Source organism: Colias philodice, chromosome 8 (assembly GCF_061535455.1).
Source record: "Colias philodice isolate Cphi_HAF_F1 chromosome 8, ilColPhil1 Martin Lab GWU primary, whole genome shotgun sequence".
Classification (NCBI taxonomy): Eukaryota; Metazoa; Arthropoda; class Insecta; order Lepidoptera; family Pieridae; genus Colias; species Colias philodice.
Window position 1 is genome coordinate 4,307,504 of NC_143093.1, and position 21,975 is coordinate 4,329,478.

Genomic DNA, 21,975 nt, shown 5'->3' on the forward strand with positions numbered 1-21,975 from the left:
ATCGTACGGTGACAGCGCATGTCATCGGCCAAAAATATACAAAATTCATTTACATTTTTTGATAACAAACATTATGTTCTACATCGTAAAATAAGGTATGTTTTTTTTAATTTTCTTAGAAAATCCTGACAATATGTGTTTCAATAAATTAATTGTAAATTACGTGAATTATTTTTCATAATTTTAACTTGGTTGTAGTTGTAACTTTTTGCTGTTGTAAAATGATTGAAAGCGCTTGCGCAGAAAATACAACAGCCGTACAGGAGCATACCCACCCGGTAAGATCATTACTAAACATTATTTAAATAGTCCAAAGTAATGTGAACTTCGTGAATGTATAGACTGGGACAACGGACAAAATGTTTAATATATGCTGAAAACTTCAGCAATTTCATCGATAGTCACTAACAAGTTGGTTTAACAAATACTGTTACTACTGTTTTAATTCTATACAAAACAGGAAAGAAAACATTGCAAAAAATAATTAGGGTGACTAAAGATTGTGTTACTCGTGTATTTTGCCGCGAAGCGTTAGCGTAGGTACTTTGCATTATCAAAGGCAGCATAATTCATTGAACTTTAATTTCAACATGTAGATAATACTCAGGTAAAATCAAACACAAGAAAATACCATAATTTATTTTTCTAATATCGTAGAAAACCGTAAATAAAATGTACACCTAGGAAATCACCAACGAAGATGGCGACATCGCGCGCTCAGAAGCGACGTTCCGCTACACGGTGCAAAACTTGAGTCAGTTGAAGGAGCAAGTGCTATCTCCACCATGCTACGTGCGATGTCTTCCATGGAAGATCCTGGTGCTCGTCCGTAACACGAGTACTCCAGAGAGACAGCAACAGAAGGCATTGGGCATCTTCTTGCAGTGCAATGGAGATTGTGACTCACCAGGCTGGTCTTGCTATGGTCTGGGAGAACTTAAGCTGCTGTCGTACAAACCAGATGGTGAACATCTGTGTAGGAAGCTTCATCATATGTATCATTGGTGATTATTGTTATTGTATTTTTGTATTGCAAAGACGTAATATTTCTAAATGTCTTTTCGAGATTGTCTTTAAACTTTCACTATGAATCTGCAAACAGAATCTCCTGCTTACATTTATTCAATTTTTTAGCAAAAATAGTCGATTTCACTATAAACCCATGCAATAAATCACATATATCGCAATCAAAACATCACAAACCGTAGTAAACATCGACTTAAACGCCACTCCAACCATTAATCTGTTAAAATAAAACGCGTAATACTATATGGAAATCAGTTCTTATTTCTCTTTGCAGTGTAAACATTTTATCCGTTTTATTTCAGCAAAGAGGATGATTGGGGCTTCGCTCACTTTATTTCTTGGAAGGACCTAATGGAGCCGGATAACGGATTTGTGAAAGACGACTCGATCACTATAGAAGCTCACGTGATCGCTGAGGCTCCGCACGGGGTGTCTTGGGATTCTAAAAAGCACACTGGATATGTTGGTAAGACGTAGTACATTTACTTAATCCATAGACTTTATTCGAACTTTTTTTTAAACGAATCTTGTCCTGATAATTTTATACTAACACAAAACGAAGAATCGTCCAATTTGGGAGATGGTTCGTAGCTTATGCATACGTTTATTAAATTTTGTATAATATGACAACATACAAATCACATAGTAGTTTCTATCTATCGTTGTGAATAATACGCTTATTAGCATATTTATAAACATAATATCAAAAACTGAAAACGATGAATAAAGTGTATGCAAACGTAATTATATCCCTGTAATATTATTGTCATCTAAATTTTAACCATATTAGATACTATGAGTTAATAAAAAGGCATTTATTCCCTAAAAATGTACATCATATCGAACTGCACATCTACACACATCGATGGATTCATTAAAATAATAGAATATCTTATTTTTACAATTAGGAAAGATTTATTTTTATTTTATTTTATTTAAATATATAGGTAGGTAATAAAGATGTAATTTTACATACTTGAGTTACTTTTTAAAGATATAAAATGTTTATTATATTGCACGCAAGTTGTAACGTAAAGGTGGCAAACACTATATTATTATAATATGTAATACCTTTGCTGACAGTGCAGCGTAATAAATGAATCTCGTTACACACTTGATACATAAAACAAAGAGGATGCAATTCGTTTGTCCTCGCTCTGACGCAAAAAACATTTATTTAACAAGTGCATTATAGTGTTCATATTTTATTCGTATGAGACACTAGTTTATATAAATTATAACATTAGTGTATAGTGTCTTTAACGTAATTGTCCAGTAAACGAATGACTATTTCAAATTAAATTTGATAAATATAGGAATATGCATATCTGATATGAAAGAATAAAAAAATAATAGTTCTACCGTCCCCGTTAGGCGTTATTTATTTCCGTCTAAACTACATAATATTTTTAAAGAATAAACCACCCTCTATGTACACACTAATCTTGTTACACACTATGTTTCTTTGACTACAGTCCTCATAAATCATAGTTAAATCCCTTGTAGGTCTTAAAAATCAAGGCGCCACCTGCTACATGAACTCGCTGCTACAAACTTTATTCTTCACTAACGTGCTACGGAAGGCCGTGTACAAGATCCCGACGGTCGGTGACGACAGCTCGAGATCCGTGGCATTTGCGCTGCAACGCGTTTTCTACGATCTACAATTTTCCGACAAACCTGTCGCTACAAAGAAACTAACTAAAAGTTTCGGTTGGGAGACTCTGGACTCGTTTATGCAGCATGACGTTCAGGAATTTCTACGGGTAAGTTTGACAAGACAAATCGTAGACGGCGACGTCAGTTGACAATAAATTTCACCAATTAATCCAACTCTCCGCTTGCGACTTTCTACTGTTTTACTTGGCTTGTTGTGGTATTTATATCTCCCTAATGCCTAGTTGTATCCATTAGCTGTTTAACTTTTACGTTTTGATATTACGTTTTAACATTTAACACGACATATTTCTTTGCTCTATTAGATCTATTATTGCGTAGCAGTTTTCCCACATATAATTTGTAAATTCAAAACTAACACCAGCTTTACTGAACTGCCCGCAACACTCGGCACATATTAACTTAACTAACAAATCGGGCTTTAAATCATTAGGTACTTCTAGACAAGCTTGAGAACAAAATGAAGGGAACTGCTGTTGAAGGCACCATACCGAAGTTATTCGAGGGCAAAATGACTTCATTCATCAAATGCAAGAATGTAAATTGCACGAGCACCCGCGTGGAAACCTTTTACGATATTCAGCTTAGTGTTAAGGGAAAAAATGACAGTAAGCGCATTAGCATACCTTCATTTGTGGTTATTTACTTGAGAATAAATTTGACGCATTAAGTGCTTTTGTTTGGGAGAAAGTTTTCGATTTTTGTGGCACTGATTTGTGTAAGAAATTTTTTCGGTCAAATCTATTGTGTTAGCATTAATCTGTTTGCATAACATTTCTTTAGACTATTTTTAGACCTATACAAGTATTTTTAACTGTCATTTGTTACATCTTTTTCTTTCAAAACTCATTTCTTTTATCTTGTCGCTACGCTAATTCTAGGAATTACTAATGAAACAAATTTATGGAGAAATCCTTGAGGCGGTAATGTAATTGACAGATAAAAAAATAAGTCAGATAAATATGTTAGAACTCAGATATGTTGCTGTCTTCAAAAAAGGAATATTTTCGGAATAAATTAATGAATCCGCCCATTGCAGTATACGAATCGTTCAAAGACTACATCAGCACAGAGCTGCTAGACGGCGAGAACATGTACGACGCGGGCGAGCACGGCCTCCAGGAGGCTGAGAAGGGAGTGATGTTCGACGAGTTCCCGCCCGTGCTGCACTTGCACCTTATGCGCTTTCAGTACGACCCGCAGAGCGATACGTCTGTCAAGTTTAATGATAGGTTAGTGTTTGACTGGCCAATTAAATACTATGAAGAGCTTTCGCTAAACATTTTTTTTGCATATTATGTAATTGCATATTTTTACTTGTAAGTACAACCCAAGGTTTGCAATATGAGAATATATTGAGCATTTCCCATTACTTATTATTATAAACTTTACTTATTAATAAATATTGCGGAAACTGCTATGTCATCTTTCTATGATAATTTTTTACTATTGTTATTAAACAGACGATATAAACTGATTCTTAAAGACGTGTTTTGTAATTTTATAAAAATATTATCGAGCGATTCAGGTAGGACACGGGATAAATAATAGTACCTACTACTGTACTAACCTAGCTTAGTGAGGATCACTTAGTACGTCACCATGGCAACCCACAACATACCAACATAACAAAACTCCAAAAAAGTATGAGCCCAATAACATTGCAGGTTCGAATTCTACGAAACAGTGAACCTAGACCCATACCTACAAGAGATTCCCTCCACGCCAGCACACTATACTCTGCACGCGGTGTTGGTTCACTCGGGGGACAACCACGGGGGACACTATGTGGTGTTTATAAATCCTAAGGGTGATGGAAAGGTGTGCGAAATGATATATGTAATAGTAAAATTATGTTACGTTAATGTATCTTTTGTGATATGGTTTAGAGTTATATAGATGAAGTAGACAGAAAATGATCGTTAAAAACTTACTTACCTAACGGTAATTACTATTGTAAGTATTTGTTTATGTAAACTGACACTCAAAATACTCTAGCTAAATTTGTTTTAATGTATTTTTGTTGCTTTTCATTTTAAAGTAAACGAGTAATAAATTACGTAGAAATTAAAACTATTTATTAAGACCGTATTTTTTAATTAATGTGAGATTTATCTGAAGTACCATTCGGAAATATTAGGAAATGTTATAATTTTATATTTGTGTATTTAACTACTTACATAGTATTAATATAACAGACATAAGCTTTTAATTCTAGCAAACATCGAGATAAGTGCATAATGCTCTTATATGTGTGATTAAAGCTCATGTATGTTTGATGTTTGTATTTAAAATTACAAAGGTATCTCCAGGCAATATTATATTTTATTCCCTTTTCATCATGTATTTCTTTAATCAAAGAATCTTATGAATAAATCGCGTCTGAAACCGGTTACAGGTTTTAAATATCTAAAAATTATCCATATTTGCCAATATATTATGAGTTTCGATTCTATAATTATTAAAAGGTCGATAGCCACATTCAAAAATATACTCACAAAATATAGTCAGTCTAATCACTGCAGACAGCTATTTCTCTACTTATCCATAGAGTCTATAAAACAGATTATTTCGTGTATGAATATTCACTCAATAATCCCTATAAAATATGTATATACATATTATGCCTTCCTATGTTTTTTTCGTGCGATTTCTAGATGCCCAAACTGTCGACCTTTTAATATAATAAAGAATAGGTAATAAAACTAATAAATAAGTATAAAATATATATATTTATCAGTGGTGTAAGTTCGACGACGACGTAGTGTCCCGCTGCAGCAAGCAAGAGGCGATAGAATACAACTTTGGTGGCAAAGAGGACGCGCCCTACCTCGCGCGGAGGGCGACCAGCGCGTACATGCTTATTTATATACAGTTAGTGGAATATATTTTTAACTAGCTGCGCCCCGCGGTTTCACCCGCGTTGCTCAGCACCTGTGGATCAGTGTGATGATATATAGCCTATAGCCTTCCTCGATAAATGAGCTATCTAACACAGAAAGTGAGTTCCTGAAATTAGCGCGTTCAAACAAACAAACAAACTCTTCAGCTTTATAATATTAGTATAGATAATAACTAAAATCCTTTAATCCTTAGGATCTCAAACCAATGAGTGGATATATCCATTTTGTACTGTATAATTAATTTTTATTATTTTATTGTTATAACAACTATATTTATATGTCTATATCTAACAGTACAAGTAAATGTATTTTCTTTCTTCCTTTCTTTCTAAAAAAAAAAGATTGATTTGCTTTTAATAGATGAAGTAGACGCAAAGACGTGGAGTTGAATTAGTATGTTCTAGTATAGTATTATATTATCTGTGGCATGTTAGAGTGAAAGCATGTACTCACATTTAATTTATTGAAATTATTCTTGGAACTTACATTATCAACTTTAACAATACAGAGAATATAATAAGAATATTAAATTAATACTGATATAAAATTCATGAACGCTAGTTAGGTTCTTTACGCGTATATTCTTTTTGTAACATTTTAGCGTAATACGTTACACGTAAAACCTTTTATGCTTAAAAATTAGTCTCATAAAATATTACGTTCCCCGAAAAACATTAGTACTACTACATTCATAAATTATTTTGTATTCACTACTGTCTTTTTCAATATTACTTATCTCTATATAAAAGATCTTTAGATTTCATGGAAATCGTATGATATGAACCAAATGTATTTAATTATTAATAACACAAAATATTATAATACTCTATTTAAACATAAGATTAACAATTGTGTTAATACGTCTGAAATGGGCTCATTAAAGTAATTGTAACCCAGCATTAAGGTCCCAGTAATTACGATTATTTCTTGTGAAGGAAATGCTCATTGCTTTGTTAGGTTCCCAACTTTTGTAATAAAGATTTTTATGTTTTAATTCCAGAGCTTAACATATAAAAAGACAGTCTCATTAAAAATCTGCTTTACTGATTTCATTATACAGCTACGTGTTGATATTTTACTTTTAAAATAATCAATGATATTTAAATTTTGTAGTTGTAGATCTTTTGCATTTGTACAAAACTGTCGTCATTAATTGCGGCTATAGTCTCATTGTAGGTACATGGTAAAAGCATGACGATCAACTCATCTATATTTAACAGTACAAGTATATTCTAATTTAAAAAGATCCCTAGCTCCACTTAAGCCCCTTAAAGTTACGAGCAAAAGTTTTATACTTATTTAAATATTTTATTACATCTAGCTAGTTCATTTTATAAAGTTACACACCTGGCACACGAAGCGAGATCATTATAATCTTAGCAGGCGCCGCAGTGCGTCCGAATTATAAAGCGCAGGTCATACCGGTAACTGCCGGCCATTCATTTGGCCAACACAAAATATTGTTGCGGCGAACACGCGCAGATGCGATTTATCCCAGCCTCGCTGTTCTGCTGGATAAACAGTGTTCAAGTTTTATTAAACTGGGGGAAAAATGGCATTTGTTATATTTATTGTAGTGGCGAAACGGACTAGTGTTTCGTATATTCAAACTACGCATCATTGACGTTTGTCTCCAAGTTTCGAAAGATAACAAGAGGGTCGTATAGCTATTGATAAGCTTTGGGATAGAACAAGTTTTTAATTTTTAATATTTTATAAATTATTTGAATTTGTTGAAACGTTCAGAAAAAAAATTTTTTTGAGCATCAAAATTTCTAAGCACTAAATAGCACCAGGATCAAAACAATGTCAGCATGAATCTACTAAAATAAATTTTAATTTTAAAAATAAGCTCATATTTTGAAAATGAAGTCATACACCTACTGTAAGTTATTCTATATTTCCAGGACATCCCAACTCAAGTACGTGTTACAGGACGTAACTGAAACCGACATGCCCACAGATCTCTGCGAACGAATCAACGAAGAGATGCGTTACGAGATGGTAAGGACAAGTAAATATCCCCCAGTGTATCGTGTGCTTTATTTATTGTTTTTGTATCGCATAAGAAACAGTGTCGTGTTTGCAGGCGGCAGAAAAATAAGATGCAGAAAATTTAGGTCCGACACCTCCGTCTGCTCCGCGAAGTACTATACGAAGATATTCAGCGCTCTAAAACATTTCTTCACTTTGCAGGCCATTGCCGGCTCTAAATATAAAGGAAGATAACCGATCGAGGCTTTGTTTTTGATACAGTTTTGCTAGCCGGTGGCGAAACGCATTAAATTGAACGGGTGGGTTTATATCTCTAATTGATACGTGTATTTTTGTTGTAATAATTTATGTACCTCTATTAATAAAATTTGTTGCAAAATAAGCTGTAGTTTTATTTTTACGTAAATAAATTTACATTGTTTCGCAATATTAGAAGGTATGATGACGCTATTGTTAGAAAAAACGTGAAAGAAAGAAGGTTTCACAAATCGACCATTTGGCAAAAAATGCAGCCAGAAATTAGTCTTCTCTCACATAGTGATTTGAAATATCAATTTAGAAAGAATATATAAGTATGTTTGAGAAATTCAAAGCCCATGCGAAAGCGAGCTCCAATCAAGCATCAATCAATGTACATGTACAATATTGCCTTTAGATTTTAAGCCCTTATCATATCGCAACTTCTGAACATAAACTACGATTAACAAAATTGATATATGAACTGCATACCGCTATAGCGAGCTGATTGCAATAGCGATTTGTTTGCTCGGTTAAAAAATGGGTTATATCCTTCAACAATAAATCTCGCTCGAGCGGCTATAAATTAGTCTCCGATTACTGGCGTTGCACAATGTGTCCATACTATCTTCCTGTATCGTCAACGTTATTTTAAATTAAGGATATCAGAGGATATAATGTGGTAAAAGTCAATTATTATATAACGTAAATGTTATAATCATTAATTTATCTTTGGAGTTTTGACTACTATACTTTATTTATTGCTGTTGTCCCTTTTTCTCTTCAAATCCTATTAAGTGGCAAACCCAGCACAAATAGATACGTCTAAATTCTTAATCTAAATTAATAGGTAAATGTGTGAGTAATCTCATGATTACTGATGCTGACAACATCAACAAGGCATGAATATTAAAATATGGATAAAATTAATATCCTCATTGGTTGTATACTACAATGAGACTAGAATAAGACAATTACCATAAGGATAATTGATATCAAGGTCTAAGGAAAAATATAATAAAATACCTATCGAAATATAGAGCAATAAAAACATTTCCTATAAAATTGCAAGCAATTGCTATAAATTGTGTCGAATATCCGAACGTTCATCATTTTAATTTCCTTCATTAGCACCCCGAAGTAAGCATAAAAATTGAATTTTCAGACGTTTCGTTAAAACGAAGGAAAACTCGCGTACAAAAAATATAATTTGACTATATTTCTATTGGATTTATCCTAGGGATTTCTCCAATAAAATGAAGCACTAACTAACGTAATCCAAATAGTAAGAGCGGCCATCAGAATATCTTCACTAATTAATCTGCGAGCTCCTTTATTAATTAGCGGAGTTTTTCATCGTCACGGCGAGGATTAAGTCTCAGACTGTCAGTAATTGCCAGCTTGCTACCGTTTTTCCTATCTTAACTATGGAAAGGACTAAATTGTTAATTCACTTACTTTGTAGAACTTGTGATATTCATGCAATGCAATAAGGTTCCCTGTTCTATCCTATTAGTAGGTATTATGCCCTATTCTATCCTTTTTTTGCCAATTAAAGAATGGAAAAATATATAGGTATTACATCCTGGAATAGTCATCAAACAAACTTCTCATAAACTGTAAACTGCAAAATTTAATCGATTTATTAACCTAACCAGTGCACATAAATACATATAAAAATCCAATGATTTTTTATTTATTTAAATAAAATCACAAACGAAGTTGCGTGCTTTACATTAGTGTAATAGCTGCACAGTATAAATAGCTGTGATCAATCTTAAAGAACCTAGTACGTAAGTTAATAATTACTATCAACTGTATTATATTCTGTTTTAATAATGAATTATTTAATGAGAGCTTTCTTTACTTATATACTCGTCATATTGCTTATACACAATATCGGTAAGATTTGTATAATTATCTAGTTAATTTACTAATTAAAGTATTACAATTTTAATTTAAAAAAAACAATTACAACATTATAGATATACAATATTTTTGTGATAAATTGTGCGAATTAAAGTAATTAATTTATCTATAATAGATTCTTTATTACTCGTCAATTAACGATTTATTTACCTAAAACATGTTCAACATTTTTTTAACAGATGCAAGACCAGATTTTTGTTCCGATCCTCCTTTCACTGGAATGTGTAGAGCACTCTTTATAAGGTAAATTATGGCATTAACTAGTAATTTCTTATACTCAAAAGAAGAAGAAGTACTCTTATAGTGTTACTTTTTTTTAAGGAGCCTCCATTAGAGGAGGTATCCCACGCTAATTATTAAAAGTTCTAAGTTTTTACTAAAAGTTCCTACAAGAAAATAAGAGAACACGAATTTTTCTATGTCGAAAATGTGATTATATAAAAAATAGATCATAGAGTGAAATAGGACTTAACCGCCCTGTTAAAGGTTCGAATCCCGCCTATTCGCTTTCTAATATTTTTAAGACTAAATGATTTAAATGTATAACTAAATTGAACATATTATCGTTTTAAATGTATAAATTTCAAATATGTTTTTTTTTTATTAATCATATAAATTTCAGATATTATTACGACGATGGGGTTTGTAAAACGTTCGCTTATGGAGGTTGTCGAGGGAACAGCAATAATTTTCAAACTCAGGAAGAGTGCATGAAAACCTGTGCTTAGCAAAGTAGTACTAAGGCGATAATGCAAGCATGACATGCGATTACATGAATTGTCATGCGACATGAGCGTCTAAATAAATCAAGAATTTTTATATAGTTCACGTCTATGCATATGCATGTCAGTCTAACTTGCAGGATAGAAAATAAAAAGCTTCATCAATCAGCTCCTAACACGTATTGCATGTCAGTCTTAACGATTATGCATGCATGATACCACGTAACGCATGTCATGCTGCATTATCGTCTAGGGACGACTTAATTGTGTATTACTGCATTCATAAAATATAATATTATTACCTATGATGAATTTATTGTTGGTACAACTGAACAAATTAAAAAAGAAATAAGCAGACACATAGATAAACTTCTTTGTTTGCAATATCGGTTGTATATATAATATTTGGTATCAATTTATTTTTCATTTTTGTGGATATAATTATAATGATTATTTAATATGTGTACTTTGTTTTATTTTTGTCATAAAACATGGTACATACAATTTCTCATAATACTATTACGTTATATTAATTATTATGCTTCTATCTCGTTGCACTTGAAGGCGAACAACTCAGAGAACTTACCTATATACTTATTCAATATTCACTAATATCTAAAGTAGATACATAATTCATTACTTTTAGATTTTTTATGTAAAAAAATGACAAGTTTACTTTTTTGTAAAATGGGAGCTATATTGTTAGCATGTTTTACAGCAACATTTTATTTTCAAATTAATTTTGTGAAAATTTTATAACTATCTACAGAAATTTATTTTGAAGTACTTAGGTAACTACATGGGTAAGTGATTTTTCGTAATGTATGTGAAAATAATAAGAAACATAAGACTTTGAATATCTTTAATAACATGAACAAACTACGTTAGTTCCTAAAAAATATAATATTAACTAGCTCTACCCGACAGACGTTGTCCTATATTAGCGCGAATTGACAAATCCGTGAAGTTTAAGTACCGGTTAAGATTGTCATTTATTTATTTATTGCAATTCTAAATTTCTCTTTCAAAGATTCTTTCCCTAATATACGAACCTGGTAGACGAATACTAATACAAAGAATTATGAAAATCGGTTCAACTCTCACGCGTGATGCCATGACCAAGGGAAATAGGGATGCCATCAAAAACATCCTGTTAAAAAAGCCAAGTCTCGCAGCTCAGTTTTTCTATCAGAAAAAGTTGTGAGATCCATGTAATACCAAGTCGGTCAACTTATTTTGGGACCTTCTGTCTTAAGTTATTCCGTAAATTATTATCATATCAATATTAAAAATCTTTACCCTTTTAAATAAACACATCGACTTCGAAGCGAACAATGATGATGATGTACAAAACACATAATTTCGGACAATTCAATACTTAACTTTGTTAACGTTATTCATAAGTAACTTAATAATATGTACCTACTTACTCATTTTTATTTTTTTGATAAAGAAGTCTGGACGCGAATCGATTTTCTATAAGTTTAATGGTGCATTAAATAACCCTATTATGATCATGTATTGACATCTATTTTGTACATTACTTGTTTAAATTTAAATATTTTTTTTTCGTCTGCTTGTACACTTAGACTAATTTATGTATCGCAAATTACCTAATATAATTAAAGTGGTGAATTTGTAAGCGTAGGCACATATTACAACACGCAAATTCGCTACAAACAGAAGAACATCTACATTCAAGCCTTACAGATAAAACGATCATCACGGACTCATCACTATATTAAGAAAAGGGAAACCAGGATTATTATTAATTATCATACGGAATTTAGCCTAGGTGTTCAAGCAGAGTGTCATCGAACACTTAACAAGAGGCAGATTTAACAAAATTAAATTCTACAGGCAATACCCACAGTACCTTCATAGTTAATGCGAATTGGAGTACCTATAAATTGTCATAATCGATGTGTAACTGTCAAGTAGGTGCTTATTCCTGTGTTATTACTCTTGCACTTGTTTTCTAGGAAGAATGAAGGTTTTACTGAAATTATCTTTTGTTTATGTAATATTTTCACTTTTCTATCCTATTAATGGTAAGTTTTATGGTTAACTTTTAGGGAATAAGGTTCTTATAATAATTTAATATATCTACAACAAATCTAGAAGGTGACCCATCAATAGGTGTTCTACCAGTAAAAATATAGTCTCCGACATGTCTTTGTAAATTGCGGGAGAACCCGAGATAGTCTAGAAATATTAGGTGCAAGGCTTCTGTTCAATTTACCTCATGAATTTATTAACAAGATCCAATGTTGTATGTTCGAACGGTGAAGGAAAACATCGTGTGGAAACCGACATTTCTTAGAATCTAAAGTTCGACGACAGGTGACATCCGCCAACCTGCACTTGGCCAGCGTGGTGGATTATGGCCTGGACTATCATAGGAGGCCCGTGTCCCAGGCCCCAGCAGGTGGAACGTATATAGGCTGATGATGAATGTTTTATGTTTATAGGTTCCATACTTGATATTATTAACCGGCCATATGATTGTTATTTGCAAGCGGATATTGGATGGTGTCGTGCGTATGTTATCCGGTAAGTTCATATTAATTACACATACAAATTTATCACATATAGCCGTAACGTATGCGTTAAAAATACGTATGTTTCAGATATTACTTTGATGTCAAGACCAAATCGTGTAAGGAATTTGGCTATGGCGGGTGCGGAGGGAATGGCAATCGTTTCCGGACTATGTCAGCGTGTATGGACATTTGCAAGGGAGTGGAAGTTCATTCCGAGGAGAAATAACTCAAACTCAAACTCAAACTCAAACATTTATTTATTCAATTAGACTTCTTAAAGAAGCACTTTTGAAACGTCATTACATATTTTAAAATTTACCACCGATTCGGAAAGCAGTATCTACGGAGAAGAACCGGCAAGAAACTCCATAGTTGCTCTTTTAAATCATGTCAGTTTTACAATTTTACAAAATACATATGTAACAACATATAAGTATTGTAATAACATGCCAAAGAACTGTCCTGTGGTTTTTACGCGACAACCCTCCATGGGTTTTTATCGTCCATATATTCCTGAATACTGTAGTACGCTCTCTGAACTAGTACATTTTTTATATAAGTTTTAAATTTAGAACTACTAAACTCTTTAATATTATGAGGAATTCTATTGTAAAAGCGTATACCTTGACCCATAAATGAATTTTTAACTTTAGCTAATCGGAAAAATGGCATTTCAATTCTATTTCTGTTCCTTGTGCCATAACAGTGTCTATCTCCTACTCTTGTGTGTAAGTCGGCGTTTTTGTGTACATGCAAAATATTATTAAATATATACTGTGATGGTACAGTAAGGATACCAGTATTCTTAAAGAGATCTCTTAGTGAGTCCCGAGCACGTAAATTATATATAGAACGAATGGCTCTTTTCTGTAAGATAAATATAGTTTCTATATCTGCTGCCCTGCCCCATAGTAGAATTCCATAGGACATAATACTATGAAAGTAGCTGAAATAAACCAATCTAGCTGTATCTTCATCGGTGAGATGCCTAACCTTTCGGACTGCATATGCTGCTGAACTGAGCTTACCTGCAGCGGTGTTGACATGGGCTCCCCACTGTAGTTTCTCGTCCAATGTTAACCCAAGAAATACAGTCGATTCTGTAGGGTGTAATACCTCCCCGTTCAAGGTAATATTTCTGCTTAACTTTTTAACGTTTGGTAGTAAAAATTCAACACAAGTTGTTTTTTTTGGCATTTAATAATAAATTATTAGCAGTAAACCAGTCGGATATGTGTAAAAGAGCACTGTTCACTTCGTCAACATTTGGGTCATGCCTATCCACATTAAATATTAATGAGGTATCATCTGCAAACAGAACTATTTCACACCTATCCTGTAAATAATAAGGTAGATCATTGATATATACCAAGAACAAGAAGGGTCCTAAAATAGATCCCTGTGGAACACCAATGTTAATTGACGCACCGCTAGAACGTTCTCCATTAACAACTACAGTTTGTATCCTATCATGCAGGTATGAGGCTATGAGGTTCTGAGCTTGTCCTTTAATCCCATAGTGATTAAGTTTACGCAATAAGGTACAATGTTCAACGCAGTCAAATGCCTTGGAGAGGTCACAAAATATCCCCAAAGCATTTTTTGAGTTTTCCCATGCCTTATATATATGTGTTAGTAGTGCAACTCCAGCATCTGTGGTTGAGCGCCCCTTTGTGAAACCAAACTGTTTGGTAAATAATATAATAAAATAAAAATTATGTATTGACAAAACATTTTACATTTTGTGATATTGGTCTCTGACTCAATAAAGGATAACAAATCGCAAATAAGTTATATTTTATTCAGTGCATCTCGATTTATGTGTAAAAATGTCCATACAACATAGGTCTACTTCTACCAAAACTAATCTTAAACTTTTTTTATCATTAAGTTGATAGATACTTAAAAATTATATATCTTTTTAATGTACCTACTTGTAAAACTTAATGCCAAAAATATTTTGTTATTGGCCTTTTTTTCTTTGTACACCTACTACATTACTTTATATTTTTTTTACAATAATTTCAAAACCAGTGCGTCCTTCTTGCTATATAATATGAGTCTACTCATCTCTTAGTATCGTTGCAAATACAAAACAAGGTCATCCGTTAATATCAGGAATATTCATAAAATCTACACCTACCTATAACAAAAAAACTTTAAAAACATTCCTCAAAATATAGAGATGTAAAGATGTAGGCTGGCAATTTAATTTAAAATAAACTTCAAAAACTATTGTTAGATTTTACAGATGAAGGATAATATTCTAGTACCTAGGTACATATATAGAAAATACATTTACCTAAACAGGGACGCGAATCGATTTCTGTTCAGTGTAATGGTGCATTAAATACCTTTATTATGAACATGTTTAGCTAATTTGTTATTGCAATAAAATTACAGGGACATTATATTATAGAGTTTGTATGTTTGTACGCTTAGACGAACTCGCACATTGATAACCCGCAAATAATTGCGTCATACTGAAGAGCACCTACATAATCTTAAAACGATCATCGAATCATCATTGTGTGACATTATTTTAGTCGACATGTTGAAACAGTTCAGTGTCATCGAAGCTAAAACTAAAGTCAGAATTAAACAAAATTAAGAGTTCTGCAGGCAATACCCACAGTACCTTCATAGTTAATGTGAATTGAAAATACCTATAAATTGTTATAATCGATGTGAAAATATTAAGTAGGCGCCTATTACTCTTTCGCTTGTTATCTAGGAAAAATGAAGGTTTTACTAAAATTATCTTTTATTTATGTAATATTTTCACTTCTTTTTCACATTAATGGTAAGTTTTATTTTTAACATATAGGGAACGAAATATTTATTATAATATATTATATAATATCAACCCAACAAACGTTGTTCTGCCAATAGTAAAAAAAAAGTTTACAAAAAATTCTCAAACTTACCGAATATGCACAAAAAAAAATCAAGTCAAACTGTTACGGAGGAGTTTGGTTACGAATACACGAGATTTACATACTTAATACGAGCTGCCCCGATACACGTTGTTTTGCCCTATTGTCTCTTTTTCGTTTTTTCTCCCCATTGGTGATTTCAGTTGATAATGAATTAATTATTTATTTATTTAGTTATTTATTTATTTATTTATTCATTTATTCAGGAAAACATTTACAATTCTTAAATACTAGACAGTTAAAAAGAAGAAAAAAACAAAATACACTAAAAATCTAAAATTAAATTACTTAAACAAAAATGAATACAAGAAATGTTCCCTGAAAATTATTTATTACTAATTCAGTTTAAAACAGCAGACTTATGTTGGTAGAGGTTATTTTTAAAAATAATTGATCATATTGAAATCGGCCTTTAAACAATTGTCTCATCTAATCACAATATGAAGTTATATTTTTCTAATCCCGAATCTTAAGCTATAAACGGGAGTATTGGTTTAGAAATTGTAGTTTTTATAACGCAAAATTAAATTGTTATTACGTTTTGTCTTTTCTCTATTGGACCTGAATGTTTAACAATTTTATGTTTAAGTATAGATGCATATTCCATGATTGACAACGACCGACCATCTGATTGTTATTTGCAAGCAGATCCTGGGTTGTGCCTTGCGTATAAGGTCAGGTATGTTTATATTAATGACTAGATTTCCGCCCGCAGGTTCACCCGCGTTTGCAAAGAAAAACCGGCATAGTTCCCGACTCCCGTTAGTCCCGTTCCTGTGGGATTTCCGGGATAAAAAGCCTAATAAGCCTAGCCTATGTCTTATCCTAAGTCTTCAGCAACCTACATACCAAATTTCATTGCAATCGGTTCAGTAGTTTTTGCGTGAGAGAGTAACAAACACCCATCCATCCATTCATCCTCACAAACTTTCACATTTATAAAATTAGTAGGATAAAATTATTAGCTAATCTTATATTTTTCTAAGTCAGTATTTAAGAGTTCTATAAAAATAGATTGAGTTACTTTTTTTTAATGTACAAAATACACGTTTTCAATGTTTCAGGTATTACTTTGATATCAAGGAGAATTCGTGTAAGGAATTCATTTATGGAGGGTGCGGAGGGAATAGCAATCGTTTCTACACTATGTCGGAGTGTATAGAGGCTTGCAACGTTAACTGATGCATAACCATTTTGTTAGATTCCTTGATAATTACGAAGAAAAATAAAGAATACTGTTACAAATAAGTTATCTTTTATTGTGTGCACCTTAATTTCTGTGTTATAAGTATCAAGATATCAATTTATGTATGTAGTAACTACTAATTTTTACATAGTGTTTGGTGGATGCTCTAAATCTACCAACAACCATAAAACCATCATATCAGCCATGCCACTTGTTTGTATCATGAGCGGTCCGCCCCGGCTTCAGAACCATCCTCGTACTTCAAGGAATATTAGATAGATAAAAAAAAGGATTAACGAAATCGGTTCAGATGTTCTCGAGATTATTTTGCGCTTAGCAACACAATTGGCGATTAATTTTTATTATATAGAAGATCGATAGATGATTGTTACCTACTTGTAAAAAACCAAAATATTTTTTGCTTTTTATCCTGTTTTTACTTGTTCTTATTACACGTTATTTTATTGTCTTACCAAAACCAGTTTGTTGTGGAAGGGTAACAGAAACAACTTTATAAATTGAGAAAGTTACAGGGCTAGAAATAATATGTGCTAATTAACTATTAACAGCTAACTCATCTTAACAACGGTCACAAAGTTTACAAAGTAAAAATTACATTGATAAATATAGAAATTAACACAATAAAACAACAAATATTTAAAATACTCTTTATTTCCCATAAAACATACAAACGAATTAAATTTAATACTTTTTCAGAATACAATATAAAACAATGATTAAAGTGCGTTTTTAATTTTTATTATGCGTTAACGTAGAGAACGTTGCAAGTCTTCATACACTGGAACATAGTCGAGAAACGATTGCCATTCCCTCCGCAGCCTCCATACACAAACTTGCTACACGATTTCGCATTTATATCGAAGAAGTATCTGAAAAATATGTTTGTTTTTCTCTAGGACTTTTTTATCGAAAATTTCCTAGCCCTAGACATGTTTAGGTTTAGGACTAGGCAATATTCGATAAAAAAATTAACCATTTTTTTATTTGCAGCAACGTTAACGACTTCAAAATAATAAATTAGCTATCAAGAATAAAAAGAATTTCTTAAAAAGTATAAATGTTAACAAGGATCTGCCAATTATATTTAGGCATAGTATGAATAGATAGGCACGTTAGAAACGAAGTCTTTCCAGCTAGGCCTGTATGCCCACTGCATTTATAAGTGTAACTTGAAATAATTTGAGATAAGTTTATTTTAGTATAAACTTACTGAGTCTGATACGCAAGGCATCTCCCAGTATCCGGTTGCAAATAACAAACAGAAGGTCGGTTAATATCAGGCATGTTCATAGAATCTACACCTATAAAGAAAATACTTTAAAAACTTCTTTCAATAAAGAACTATTTAGACTAACATAATGTAGGTATCTTACTAGCTGTGCCTCGCGGTTTTACCCGCATGGCTCTGCTCCTGTTTGTCTTAGCGTGATGTTATATAGCCTTTAACCTTCCTCGATAAATGCAGAGCTATCTAACACCGAAAGAATTTTTCAAATGGGACATGGTAGTTCCTGAGATTAACAAACAAACACTCTCTTCAGCTTTATAATATAAGTATAGATGTATTTACCTAAACAGAGGCGTTGGCATTCCAACTGTGTTGCGAAATTGTTCCTATTCCCATCACAACCACTATACGTAAATATAAGACATTCTTCCAATTTCCAATCATAGTAATACCTGAGAAATGTGATAAAGCTATTCATAAAATATTATCCATTCATTAGAATCCATAGAAAATTACGTTTTTATTTGAATTCTTTACCTTTGTATCCGTTTGTCACAATTTCCAACACGCGGCTGAAGGGAGCACCAATGATCCCAGCTCCATATTTCATAATCGACGGTCTTGTGACCGCGGTCTTTATTGGTAATTTATAATTGATAAAAGGTTAGATTGTTATATTAAAATTATTCAATACTCTGTATGTAACAAATAGATACGCTAATCACAAGACCCAGCGTCTGTTGTTATCTTCTGGGTTGAATTGATTGGCAAAATTTGCTCTGAAGCTTTTTTCTTTATTTTTATAGAAAAATAAATATGTGAACCTACGTCAACACTTATTTATTAATTACTTCGATTCTGCAATAATAACTATAGGTATTTCAAGTACTACTTATGATCATATTTATTACAATTGTCTTCATTTTAAGATTTGTTAATTTTTAAAATAATAAAGCTTACGTTTTTTAGGATTCCTACGTCTAGCATCCACTATCTCGAACAACAATATCGGAGACTTAGTGCTGAGTTGTGCATTGCTATCTACATTGATTCTCCTATAAATCGTCGTAGGCTTTGGAGACGTACTCTCCCTAGTGACAGCTGTCGTCAATGTGCTCTCGCAGCCACCTTCGCAAATAAAACCGACCGATATAATCAATTTCACCAAGTTTACAACATAAGCTCGACTTCCCATCTCGGTATTGCGAAATTACTCGCAAAATACAAATGTGACTAAGGCGAACTATAAAATGTTTATGATGTCGTAAAAGTATCGCTCAACACTTAGATGAAAATTATTCATATTCAGCAAAATATACTAAATTCATATTGCATGAAAATTTGTTAAGATATATAGGATTTAGGTATTTAGGTACCTAGATGTTGCCTACATTCGATCAAGAAAATGTGACCTAGAGCGTGGCTCTTAGATACATTAGTAATTAGAATTATTTATTTCAAATATATATTTCAGTAATAATTTCTTTAGACATTATTTAACTATAATATAAAATAACTCCTCTATAAACTTCACAAAATGCTTACAATCAGACGCTATCAAAACACTGCATCGATACATAACAGTTGTACAAACAACAGCAGTATTTAATAGTGATTTGCGATTCACAAGCACACAATTACATCGTTCTATCGGAAAGCAGATGTTTGCTGATCTAATGGCATTTTCAATTTGCATTCAAATTCCTGAACTCGCATTGCGGGGGTGGGAGTGAATGCCGAATGCCCGGATGGCCCGAATACGGGATAGTCGCTCCGATGGCCCAATCCGATTATAGCTAACGACGCACCATTCAACGTGCTCTGGGCACAGCCACATTCTCTTCAGCTGTGACAATGTGATAAAAGAGAGCTGATCGTTATTACTAGTTTGGGTTACTGGTTCGAGTTTGTATTTCCAATTTGCCTATAGACTTTCTTAATTGTATTGATATTTATATCATAATATAGGTATAAACATCAGTAGTTTTTTACGTCGTAATTTTAAACTTTTAAAGCCCTTATTTTGAAAATTTGTTAGCGGAAGTTTATTCAACAATATATCTCACCTTCTTTGAAATTCATCGCAAATACTTTCATTAGTGTTAAACACAAATGAGGATTTTGCATATTTTAAAAGGAAAAAAGTATACTGTGTGAAAGATATTATTAATATCACACGATCATGTTCTTATATACCTATAGCGGAATACTCAATGGTATACGAACTAGAACACAATCGAGTAAATAGCTGCATCCTCAATAGTATTATAAAGTATTTCGAGAGTATGAGAACAAAAGTAGTTTTTTCGCGCGGATAGCCTCGAACAAAGGCTTTTGAAGTGTATAATAAAAGTGCAGAGCCGTAGTATTAATTAGTGCTAGCTTGTTATATTTTTATAGGGTCTGAAGACTGGCTTACGGGATAGACCGGCGACGTTTAATAATTACTTAATCTTCCCTGCGGCTACTGGAAAATTACCTTCCCCATCGATTTTCAGAGTATACGGATAAGAATTTTCCTTTGAAACATTTTAATTGAATATTGTTAAACGTTTTTCTTTAGAAAGGTATAGAAGGTATAGATCTTACATGCTATATTAAAGTTAAAAGAATTTGAGCTTAATTATAATTAATGAACGAAAATAAAACTTTTTTTAATAATTTATGATTATTATACCTACCACAGATAATATTACTTAGAGCGTATACGCACTATGCGGGTAGCCGCATTGCGGGTAGCCGTCCGGCTGACCGCAAGCACAATTATGTACGTAATATTCATTTCTATGCGCACTGCGATGCGGCTACCGCAGACCGCACAGTGCGCATAGAAATGAATATTACGTACATAATTGTGCTTGCGGTCAGCCGGACGGCTACCCGCAATGCGGCTACCCGCATAGTGCGTATACGCTCTTAAACTATAGGGGATGGTGCCTTAAATAAATTTTATTTTCTTTCTTTCAAGTTCATAGTTAGATGATTTGAGACCGCGACGCAGGTCTACATCAAGCGATTACAATTTACGACAGCATAAGAGCCAGCGCGCACGAGCAACTTTGTCTCCGCAACTATTTTGTCTCCGCAACTATTTTGTCTCTCCACCCATGGGCTAGTATGAAAGTGCGCGCACGTAGCGACGCAACTCCCCATACAAATTGATGGGAGAGACAAAATAGTTGCGGAGACAAAGTTGCTCGTGCGCGCTGGCTCTTACACTCGTATGCGTGAATGCTATTTTAATAACTCTTGATACTAAATTTAGGCACTTTGTCATAATAATAATAATAAGTAAATAAATAAAGTCATCGGATGCACAAATATTATATTGTATACTATGTGCAATAAATAACCTTTCTGTTCCATTTCCACGGCTCTGAGCCCCATGGAAATAATTCAAGACATACTTTTTAACTGACTTTAAAATAAGGAGGTCCTCAGTGCACCTGTTATTTTTTTGCCTTGTCATCTTATAACTTTTTATGGAGTGAACCGATATTGATGATCTTTTTGCAAATGAAGAATTGGTGAAAAGTTGTGTGGTAAAGTAGCTACCTAACCTACGCGAGTGT

At 32.9% G+C, this 21,975-nt stretch overlaps 6 protein-coding genes across 6 annotated transcripts in view; 4 read left to right on the plus strand and 2 right to left on the minus strand.

Annotated features, from left to right (window-relative positions):
- Window positions 1-209: 209 nt before the first annotated feature.
- LOC149486454 (ubiquitin carboxyl-terminal hydrolase 7-like) lies at window positions 210-7,941 on the plus strand. The gene is made up of 10 exons (XM_089697805.1): window positions 210-278; window positions 685-1,004; window positions 1,329-1,492; window positions 2,533-2,792; window positions 3,137-3,311; window positions 3,743-3,935; window positions 4,371-4,524; window positions 5,444-5,577; window positions 7,514-7,620; window positions 7,696-7,941. Exons 1-10 carry the CDS (start codon window positions 222-224, stop codon window positions 7,833-7,835), a joined length of 1,704 nt encoding a protein of 567 aa, XP_089553931.1. The 5' UTR covers window positions 210-221; the 3' UTR covers window positions 7,836-7,941.
- A 1,703-nt stretch (window positions 7,942-9,644) lies between these two features.
- On the plus strand, window positions 9,645-10,779 carry LOC149486455 (serum basic protease inhibitor-like). The gene is made up of 3 exons (XM_089698085.1): window positions 9,645-9,740; window positions 9,947-10,010; window positions 10,390-10,779. The coding sequence occupies exons 1-3, from the start codon at window positions 9,677-9,679 to the stop codon at window positions 10,493-10,495; spliced, it is 234 nt and encodes a 77-aa protein (XP_089554211.1). The 5' UTR covers window positions 9,645-9,676; the 3' UTR covers window positions 10,496-10,779.
- A 1,678-nt stretch (window positions 10,780-12,457) lies between these two features.
- On the plus strand, window positions 12,458-14,015 carry LOC149486456 (kunitz-like toxin PcKuz3). Its single transcript, XM_089698084.1, has 3 exons — window positions 12,458-12,540; window positions 12,961-13,042; window positions 13,120-14,015. Exons 1-3 carry the CDS (start codon window positions 12,477-12,479, stop codon window positions 13,256-13,258), a joined length of 285 nt encoding a protein of 94 aa, XP_089554210.1. The 5' UTR covers window positions 12,458-12,476; the 3' UTR covers window positions 13,259-14,015.
- Window positions 14,016-15,553: 1,538 nt separating this feature from the next.
- On the plus strand, window positions 15,554-17,216 carry LOC149486457 (kunitz-like toxin PcKuz3). The gene is made up of 3 exons (XM_089697807.1): window positions 15,554-15,835; window positions 16,563-16,647; window positions 17,033-17,216. Exons 1-3 carry the CDS (start codon window positions 15,772-15,774, stop codon window positions 17,148-17,150), a joined length of 267 nt encoding a protein of 88 aa, XP_089553933.1. The 5' UTR covers window positions 15,554-15,771; the 3' UTR covers window positions 17,151-17,216.
- Window positions 17,217-17,840: 624 nt separating this feature from the next.
- Window positions 17,841-20,294, minus strand: LOC149486458 (actinia tenebrosa protease inhibitors-like). Its single transcript, XM_089697808.1, has 6 exons — window positions 19,949-20,294; window positions 19,364-19,531; window positions 18,941-19,037; window positions 18,746-18,855; window positions 18,386-18,476; window positions 17,841-18,044 (listed from the first exon to the last, which is right to left on the minus strand). Exons 1-6 carry the CDS (start codon window positions 20,097-20,099, stop codon window positions 17,915-17,917), a joined length of 747 nt encoding a protein of 248 aa, XP_089553934.1. The 5' UTR covers window positions 20,100-20,294; the 3' UTR covers window positions 17,841-17,914.
- Window positions 20,295-21,456: 1,162 nt separating this feature from the next.
- Window positions 21,457-21,975, minus strand: part of drk (growth factor receptor-bound protein 2 drk) — a 99,502-nt gene continuing 98,983 nt past the window's right edge. Inside the window, exon 7 of the transcript XR_016315959.1 lies at window positions 21,457-21,621. The gene's annotated coding sequence lies outside the window, so the exon portion shown is untranslated. The remainder of the gene's footprint in view (window positions 21,622-21,975) is intronic.

Coding starts and splice junctions, on each gene's coding strand:
- LOC149486455 (XM_089698085.1), top strand. CDS start 9,677: ATGAATTATTTAATGAGAGCTTTCTTTACTTATATACTCGTCATATTG. Junction 9,741..9,946: donor ATTGCTTATACACAATATCG/GTAAGATTTGTA, acceptor TTTTTTTAACAG/ATGCAAGACCAGATTTTTGT. Junction 10,011..10,389: donor TGTAGAGCACTCTTTATAAG/GTAAATTATGGC, acceptor TATAAATTTCAG/ATATTATTACGACGATGGGG.
- LOC149486456 (XM_089698084.1), top strand. CDS start 12,477: ATGAAGGTTTTACTGAAATTATCTTTTGTTTATGTAATATTTTCACTT. Junction 12,541..12,960: donor ACTTTTCTATCCTATTAATG/GTAAGTTTTATG, acceptor TTATGTTTATAG/GTTCCATACTTGATATTATT. Junction 13,043..13,119: donor TGTCGTGCGTATGTTATCCG/GTAAGTTCATAT, acceptor CGTATGTTTCAG/ATATTACTTTGATGTCAAGA.
- LOC149486458 (XM_089697808.1), bottom strand. CDS start 20,099: ATGCAAATTGAAAATGCCATTAGATCAGCAAACATCTGCTTTCCGATA. Junction 19,038..19,363: donor ACGTAGGAATCCTAAAAAAC/GTAAGCTTTATT, acceptor TTACCAATAAAG/ACCGCGGTCACAAGACCGTC. Junction 18,856..18,940: donor TGTGACAAACGGATACAAAG/GTAAAGAATTCA, acceptor CACATTTCTCAG/GTATTACTATGATTGGAAAT.
- LOC149486454 (XM_089697805.1), top strand. CDS start 222: ATGATTGAAAGCGCTTGCGCAGAAAATACAACAGCCGTACAGGAGCAT. Junction 279..684: donor TACAGGAGCATACCCACCCG/GTAAGATCATTA, acceptor ATGTACACCTAG/GAAATCACCAACGAAGATGG. Junction 4,525..5,443: donor ATCCTAAGGGTGATGGAAAG/GTGTGCGAAATG, acceptor TATATTTATCAG/TGGTGTAAGTTCGACGACGA.
- LOC149486457 (XM_089697807.1), top strand. CDS start 15,772: ATGAAGGTTTTACTAAAATTATCTTTTATTTATGTAATATTTTCACTT. Junction 15,836..16,562: donor ACTTCTTTTTCACATTAATG/GTAAGTTTTATT, acceptor GTTTAAGTATAG/ATGCATATTCCATGATTGAC. Junction 16,648..17,032: donor TGCCTTGCGTATAAGGTCAG/GTATGTTTATAT, acceptor TCAATGTTTCAG/GTATTACTTTGATATCAAGG.